Source organism: Malus domestica, chromosome 10 (genome assembly GCF_042453785.1).
Source record: "Malus domestica chromosome 10, GDT2T_hap1".
In the NCBI taxonomy this organism is placed as follows: Eukaryota; Viridiplantae; Streptophyta; class Magnoliopsida; order Rosales; family Rosaceae; genus Malus; species Malus domestica.
Genome location: NC_091670.1, coordinates 25,612,543 through 25,621,302, shown reverse-complemented (window position 1 = coordinate 25,621,302; position 8,760 = coordinate 25,612,543). Strand labels below are relative to the sequence as shown.

General features: G+C 36.7%; 1 protein-coding gene across 1 annotated transcript; it reads left to right on the top strand.

Moving 5' to 3' along the window:
- The first annotated feature begins 6,496 nt into the window (after nt 1-6,496).
- LOC103445510 (disease resistance protein At4g27190-like) lies at nt 6,497-7,612 on the top strand. The gene has a single exon (XM_008384532.3). It carries the CDS (start codon nt 6,497-6,499, stop codon nt 7,610-7,612), a length of 1,116 nt encoding a protein of 371 aa, XP_008382754.3.
- The last annotated feature ends 1,148 nt before the right edge of the window (nt 7,613-8,760 follow it).

Below are 8,760 nucleotides of genomic sequence, written 5' to 3'. Positions count from 1 at the left end.
ATCTCCTCACTTAGTAGAAACGAGTGACTAAATGAGGCAGAAGAGGATGCAATGGGTGTCTGAATGGCTAAGTTCTCCTCACTTGGTAGAACTTGACTTCCACTTCCCACTTGTTGATAGGGGTTAACCATATGGGGGTTCCATTGGTATGTGCTTACCTCGGCAAATGCATGATTGTAAGCTTGCATCATTACCTCAGAGTAAGTCTTCCAAGTGTTAGCATTAATCATGCACTTTAATAAGCTTTCATGCATGCCTACCATGAAGGCCTTGAGTGTTGTTTTATCATCTGCCTCAACACAACGAGAGTACTCATAGCAGAAGCAACCGACATATTCACGCAATGAATCATTTGATTTCTGACGAATAGTGAATAGCTCATCAATGTAGTGTACGTGATTAGCTTGGAAGATATGTTGAGCCATGAAAAGTCTCCTTAGCTCAGCGAAGGAATCCACAGTAGTAGGTTGAAGACGACAATACCGATTGAGAGCTTCACTAGAGAAAGTTGAGGGGAATATGAGACATCGTTCCTCATCATTGTGTCTTCAGTATGCCATGGTAGATTCAAAGTGGTATATATGCTCAATTAGATCTTCCCTCCCAGTATAAGATTGTAAGCCAAGCTTCTGTTTTGTTTCTCCTTGTAGAGGGGTGCCAAGGATTCTCTTTGTTAGAGGGCCAGGCCTTGGTTGATCCCAGCCAGGGATTTGGGCATGACGCTCGACTTTTAGCCTGTTCACTTCTTCAAGGAGATGTAGGATAAGAGGGTCCTAAGTAGAGTCAAGCATCATTAGAACTCTCATTCGCAAGTTTTCCTCATCCCTTGGAAGTATGGAAGTTTGGTCAAAGGCATGTGGCTTTTTCTTAGATTCACTGTACTGGCTTTCGAGACGTGCCATTTGGAAGTCCCCCAAGTCTCCTTCACCTTCTTGTCTGTGGTTCTTTTCTTGGATTAGGCGTTGGCCTACGTTACGGTAAATGACCAAGCCCTTCAATGACTTTTGGGTCTTTGACCCTTAAGCCTATGTGGATAAAATTTTCTCGACGCTGTTTTAGGAAGTCTCGACAATCACGGTAAACAGCTCTTGATCTTTCCATTCCTTATGCAAGAATGTGCCTTCCTCCACTTCTTCTACTTCGAGTCAAAGCAGTTGGGTTGAGATAAGTCTCATGTTGATCGACATTTCGATGAATAGCTCACTCCTCGTCAGGAATACCCATGTTGAAGACAGGTGACCCTCCGTGTTAGGGGCCACCCAGTTGATGGTTAACTTCCACGGGGGTGATGAGCTCGTGTGTTTGAGTATGCCTAGCCTCATGGAGCATCTCGAAGAGCTTCTCATATTGCTCCTGGAGGACCTTGTTCTTCATTGTTATCTTATTGTTATGAGCCTCCAGCTCATTGACTTTAGCCTGAAGAGCAAACTTCTTTCATTCCTTCTTTTGTTGCTTCGCACTAAGTGCGAAGGGGTGTCGTTCTGCGTGCTATAGCTTCCTTCGCTCCTCATGTTGGAAAGGGATGCCTGGTCAAAAGAGAGTGTACGAATGGTAAAAACCAGCTTGACAAAGCTGAAGAGAGTAGGAATAAGTGTGTTTCCCATAAACGGCGCCAAATGTTGATGCACAAAATCAGTGAGGACTTTGGTACAACAAAAAGTGTCAAGTTTGTGACCTTCGCTAGATTGCTCTGGTCACTAGTGTGGATAAGTATGTAAATGGATAAAGACAGGGAAGCAAACACAAAATGTACGTGGTTCACCCAGATTGGCTACGTCCACTGAGTAGAGGAGTTCTCATTAATTGTGAAGGGTTTACACAAATACATAGGTTCAAGCTCTCCTTTAGTGAGTTCTAGTAAATGATTTAGTACAAATGCATTTGGGATTATTGTGGGAGAATGATCTCCTTTTATAGAAAAGAGTTTCTAGCTTTATTTTGACATTAACAAGTGTCGTGTTGTGATTGACCTTTGATGTTGACACGTGTTGCACTGTGATTGGCTTCTGATGTCGACACATGTCGCGCTGTGATTGGCTTCCTAGTTGGAGGGAAACTCTTTTGGGTTCTTGACGGTATAACGTTGACCGGTGCTCGGTAGTTTCGGGATTAGTCAAGCATGGTACAAACATACTTCACATATGGGACAACCTAGTTTTATATCATAAAGAAGTAGGATTCCACCATAAAATCAATTGGCAAAATAGAGAGTAGCCCAACTAACTTATAAGCCCATACAAGGTCCTTCTATTACTGACAGCATCTTCATGTTCGACGACAACTCTGGTGATTGGCTAACTTACCATGAAGACGTTTGTTCTATCATTTGTAGTTACGGGACCAATTGTTAATTTCCAAATCACATTTTCAATTTAAAGGTATGCACATGACTCGAATTCTATGCCTGCAAGTTTTAGTTGTTAACCATTGTTGGCACTAATAACATTCAATGTATTTTTCACGTTGATTTTCCAGCTCTGAAGACGCTAGAAATTCGTGATATGGACAACTTCGGAGAGTTATGAAGTAGGCAGCTTCTGCCTTACTCCTTCTGTGAACTTAGAGACCTACACGTATACGGTTGCGATTCGCTGACTGGAAGAGATTTTTGAGTCCATAGGGTCAAATACCAAGGAAGAACACGCTGCAACACTTTCTCATTTGGGCGAAACATCTTCAATTTCCCAACCTCAAATGATTCAAATCAGGGAGTCCAATTGAATCCGAGTCTTTCAATAAACATCATTACACATTTCTGGTTGTGGCAGTTTGGAGTTTATGCTCTCTCCTTCCATTGCCAGAGGTATATATGGTGAAGCTCAAGGGTCTATCCATAATTTAATGCAAGAAGATGGAAGTGGTAGTTGCAAAACCGCTAGCGGGTGAAGAATCAGAGGATAACAGCTTGCTCCCTCAGCCAAGTCATTTGGAAGTTGGCGCTCTACCAAATCTCATAATAGTTTCTCAAGGAAAATGTACTTTAGATTGGCCATCACTTGAAGAGTTAAATTGTTGAAGAATGCCTTCCTATAGAGAAATTCTGTTTAGGTTTCTTAAGGAGCTCAACGACAGTCAGAAAGAAACTCAACTGGACTTTGGACTCATGAAAGGTCAACAATTGCATTTCTGTTGTCCAGTATACAATTTCCAAGTTATATGTTGATTTCTGCCTTCTAAAGTTATAGACCCAACAAATCCACCATTAACATTAATGATGTTGAATATCTAAAGTTATTGAAATTATGAGATTTGGTGATATGGTCACACATAAATTCTTTCTAGGATACCAAGCTACAAGCTGATAAACTTATAGGTCCAACATGGCAACATTACCGATGTTATTTTAACTTAACCATCTATTATTAGATGTTGAGTTTTATCACAAAGGTATGAGATTGTGAGAACAAGGTCCCACATTGATGAGAGACCAAGTCATGCAAGGGCTTGTAAGTAAGTTGGGCTACTATTATATTGCCAATTGGTTTTATAGTCAAACTCTAACTATTTCAAGGTATCAAAACAAGTTGACCCACGTGTGAAGCCCAAGGGGCACACGTGCTCCAAGTTACCTCGTTTGTGTTGTACACGTGTTAGATTTAAAATTTTCCACAAGTGATGGGTCGTGTGATTTTGAGGACAAAGTCTCACATTAGTAAGAGACCAAACCATGCAAGGGCTTATATAAGGTTGGGTTATTTCCTACATTGCCAATTGATTTTATGGTGGAATCTCAACTTACTTCAAAAAGGCATCAATGATATTACCAGTGGAAACTCATTTATTAATTGTATATTATTTTATCATATAACCAAGGTGATATTTTATTCTCCACTCAAGCCACTTTCTTCAAAAGGGCCTTGGTAATATTACTAGTGAAAACTCACGTATATTAATTTTATATTATTTTGTGATATAACCAATGTGAGACCTATTCCTCAATACAAGCCACTTGCTATAATAAAAATTTATACTAAGAGGACATGGTTTGTGCTAACAAAACTTTAGAATGGTTTTCAAATAGGTCGTAGGATTTTAATTTTCTTATTCGAGATTTCAGAATTGCATGAATGTATTGTATACCCTTGGATTTTGGTTTAGTCAGTCGTCTTTTCAAGACAACTAAGTTGAAACTTAACAGGCAAGGGATTAATCCTGGCCCGCATGACAACTAATTCTAATAATAATAAAACTAATTCATCCGTATACCCTTTTTGGTTTTGGTCGGTCGTATCTTCAATTCTAACATTATGTTTGGACAAAGAAAATAAACTTAAAATTTGGATACAAATCAGAATTTATAAATTGACATGCACTAATTCTCTTGTTTGGATTCATAAATATATAAATTTAGATTTCCGCATGGAAAAAAAAACTTAAAATTTGGAACCTCCAATTCCTAAGTTTAAATTTCATGTAAATAAGTGTTATTTCCCAATTTCTATGATTGAGAGTTTAAAAATAACAAATTTTGTATTCAATTCTATTGTTCTTTTAGGTTAATCAAACAAGAAAATTCACAAATTCTTGAAAATAAAATCCCGTCATTTCAATTTCCATCATATTAAAATTCCGTAGCAATCTTAAATTTCTTCATCCAAACATAGAAAAGTTTCAAAATTATTTCAATTTATATGTTTTGTTGTTGTTAAACATTTGTTAACTGTTAACGACTAGCATGGAAAGTGCAGGACATGTGTGTGTGGGGAGGGGGGGCATTTTTGGAATGCAAAAAAATTGGCACGTAAATTATTATTATTATTATTATTTTGGTTCTTTAGATATAGGTCATTGAAACTCCTATTTTCCAAATAAAAACCCACCTAAACTGAAACATTCAAATAAAACCTAAATTTCAAATAGCCTACCATGTAGACAAATATATGACCAACTATTACAATACATTTACAACTTATGCCACAAATCCCTAATTTGGTCAATAAATGTTATTACTCATCCTAATTATGATGAGCAATTAAATCCATATGGATATTTTACCTTTCTTGTATCATAAATATTAGCAACATATATAAATTAATTTACCAAATTTAAAATTAAAAAAAAACATATCTTGTACGGAAAAAATAATATTGTTTGAATCATGTAATTATCTACATACAAATTAATTTACCTACTTATAAAATATTATACTAATTTACCAACATTTTGAATAATGTAATTACCTACATACAAATATTATACTAATTTACCTACTTATAAAATATTATACTAATTTACCTACATTTAAATTAATTTACCTATTCCCAAAAAAAAATTAGTGATGTTAGAACATTGTGGGTTTGTGCTTGTAGGCAATTAAATAAACTTTTAATCTAATGCACATAAATTATGTAGGTAAAATAGACCATTTTGGAAGTAAATTAGACCCTTTAAATTTTGGTTTGATGGAATAGGTAAATTAGACTATTTTGTGGGTAAAATTTGTACGGAACATATAGCTTTTGTTTTGTGTATTAGGGATTGGAGTATTAGCCGAAACTATTTTAGGTTTATTGTTGTGTGGGTAGGTAAATTAACTTATATATTTAATGCACAAAATTATGAAATTAGTATTATTATTTTTCAATTGGCACGTTATAACAATTTGAAAGCTAATACATTGAATATACAATGAATGGCATGAATTATTTTGTAAAATATATATAATTAATTAAATGGATATAACAAGTAACTGATCCAAAAACCCCATCCAAGTATTAATAGGGGTAGTTTAGGCATTCGAAAAATACACAATTTGAAAAGTCAAACTTAACTAAAGAATTTGTTTAGTTGAAGGCTAGTTAATGGGCTTTATTCAAGAAAACAAAAGGAGATGGGTTTTAGTACAGGAAAATATAGTTTGAAGGGGTAATATCAAATTTTTAGTTTTTTTTTTTTATCAAACGATATTATCTACATTAAAGGATTAAGAAGTAAGTTAAGTCTCACAATAGACTAGCAATAATGTGGTTCAAATTCGTTTTTGTCATCAACTCCAGATAATTCCAAACCCTTAGACCAAATCCCAGTTGTGTTACTAGTTATTTCTTTCCTTTGCAGACAATATTAATTAACAAAAATTCCTCCAACAAAATGCACCTCGCCATGAATTAGGTGTTGTATAATTAATTGTTAGTTGTCTAGAAAGCCGTGGCTGCTACTTCTGACTGCTAATACAATGACATAGACATACTTTGACAAGAATCTTCCAACAGAGCCGTGGCTAATTACTTTTCAAATTCATGTTTGTTCATACAATACAAAATACGAACTGCTTGACTTTGAAATTGTAGACTGTAGACTTGACTAGCCACAGTTTCCTTTTTTCTTTTGCTGACAAATTAAGTTGATTTTGTGATAAAACTCTGCATCAAGAACGTATCTCTATTTAACAAACCATTCAACGGAGGGAGGTGTACGCAGTACAATCAAATAGATATTGTTCTTTACCAGCTGCTTATTTTCATTCTGTTTCTGTCATTCTATGATCAAATCTGTTATGGCTCGTGACGGGGCTAGCTCCTCGAGAAGATCCAACTTTACTGCTCCACCAGCAGCCATGAAACTTTCCGAGCGCTTGGAATACAGATTACCGTGTACAAGGGAGGTCTTGAGGGCTCTGCAGGATGAAAATATCAACTTGATTAGCATTGATTGTGGGAAAATCAACAGAGGAGATACAGTAACGACGAAAGAGTTCATGAAGAGAGTCAAGCAGCAAGGTCTATTTGAAGAAGTTGTCATGACTGTTGCGTCCCTTGATCCGAACTTGAGACGAATACAAGATGAGATTGCAGATAATCTAGAACTGAATTTGGGAAATGGGAGTTTGTTTGAACGGGCAGAGGTGCTGCGTGCTAGAATGACCAAAGACTCTAGGAGGTTGCTTGTGGTATTGCTTGATGTCCGGAAAATGCTTGATCTTGAGGCCATCGGAATCCCTTATGGATCAACCAACGGAAAGTGCAAGATCATCTTTATGTTGGGACTCCTGGATGCATTTAGAGTTAGCATGAGAGCTCAGAGTAGCTTCCATCTGACCGGAACCAAGAAGAGTTTCCCCATTGGTGTTTTGCCAGAGCAAGAAGCTTGGAGTTTGTTTAGAGAGATGGCAGGCAGTTCGATTGAATCTCCTGAGCTACGTGTGGTAGCACAACAGGTTCTGACTGAATGTGCTGGTTCGCCACTTGTAATTTCAGCTGTTGGAGGAGCACTGCAGAACCAAAGCAAGCAAATGTGGGATGATGCACTGAGACAACTAAGAAATCCTTGCCCACGTGACATTCCAAAAACGATACAAGAAGTGTATCGGAAAATAGATTTGTGTTACGAATGTTTAGGGAGTGAGGAAGCGAAATCATTGTTTCTATTCTGCTGCATATATCCGAAAAGCTGTAATATATTGGTCCATGATTTAGTGAAATTTGGGGTTGGACTTGAGCTGTTTAAAGGCATCGATTCAAAGAGGGAAGCAGGAAAGTGTGTGGAGACATTGATTGACATACTCAAAAGTAGTTTTCTGTTGTTAGACAGTGACAAGGAAGGATGTGTAAAAATGCATCATATAGTGCGCAATCTAGGCTTATCAATAGCAGCTTCAAAGGGGTGGTATTGAAGGGTTTGCCTTTAAAATAAGGATTTTGGGTACACATAACATTCAAAACCAGTGATCACCATAGTGATCTATTGGTTAAAGATATTTTAAGTAGGTTGTATTGATTTGCGAGGAACTTGTAACTCAAGTGATTAAAAAGTATTTACTTATGTATTCGTAAGTTATGTTTGAATTCTCTTAGAAAACTGTAATAGTGAAACAGATAGAAGGCTAGAAGAATTGCAGGCAGTGGTTGAATAGTTTTCTATATTCATCAATAGCAAAGAAACGAAAATATATACAAAGACATCAATCCAATCATGCCTTCTTCTACGGCATAGAAAACGTGATCCGCCTAAAGTGGGATTTAACCTACCTAATATAAGAAAGTAAATATCCTACATTAATGATGATATATTACAAGGATTCTACAATATATTACAAGGATATTTCTTAATACTCCCTTTCAAGTTGGAGAGTGAATATCATAAAGTCTCAACTTATCGCATAATGTCACAAATTGATCTTTTCCCAAGGCCTTTGTAAATATATCTGCCAACTGGAAGCATGTAGGCACATATGTGGGATTAATCATTCCAGCTTGTACTGTTTCTCGAACAATGTGACAATCTATTTCAATGTGTTTCGTGCGTTCATGAAAGACAGGTGTAGACATCGAAATTTCGGTAAATAAATGTTGATCGATAAATCAAAGTTTCAACGCTCATGTATTACATAAATTTTACACGTAGCATGTGTCTAAACAAAAAATCGAAATAAGTTGGAAAAGTCATCAAATAGGACACATGTCAACACCTGGCAGAAACGACTTATTTCATCTGGAATATTATATTCAAAATTAGGCCTTGGAAAATTCTATAAATAGAAGGCTAATTCATTCATTTGGGGGACCAATTCATATTACACCTTGAAGCTCTGAAGCTCTGAAACTCCGAAGCTCTCAAGCATCCAGGTTCCCTAAGAATCAAGAAAGCCTTCTTCTTTCTTCGTTCATCGTTCTTCCAAGATCAAGCCCCGACGGCCCTTGAATCAACAATCATCCACCAATTCAAGATCAAGCCCCAACGGCCCTTGAAGAAAGTGTTCTTCGTTCTTCGTTCATCGTTCTTCCAAGATCAAGCCCCAACGGCCCTTTGGATCAACAACGT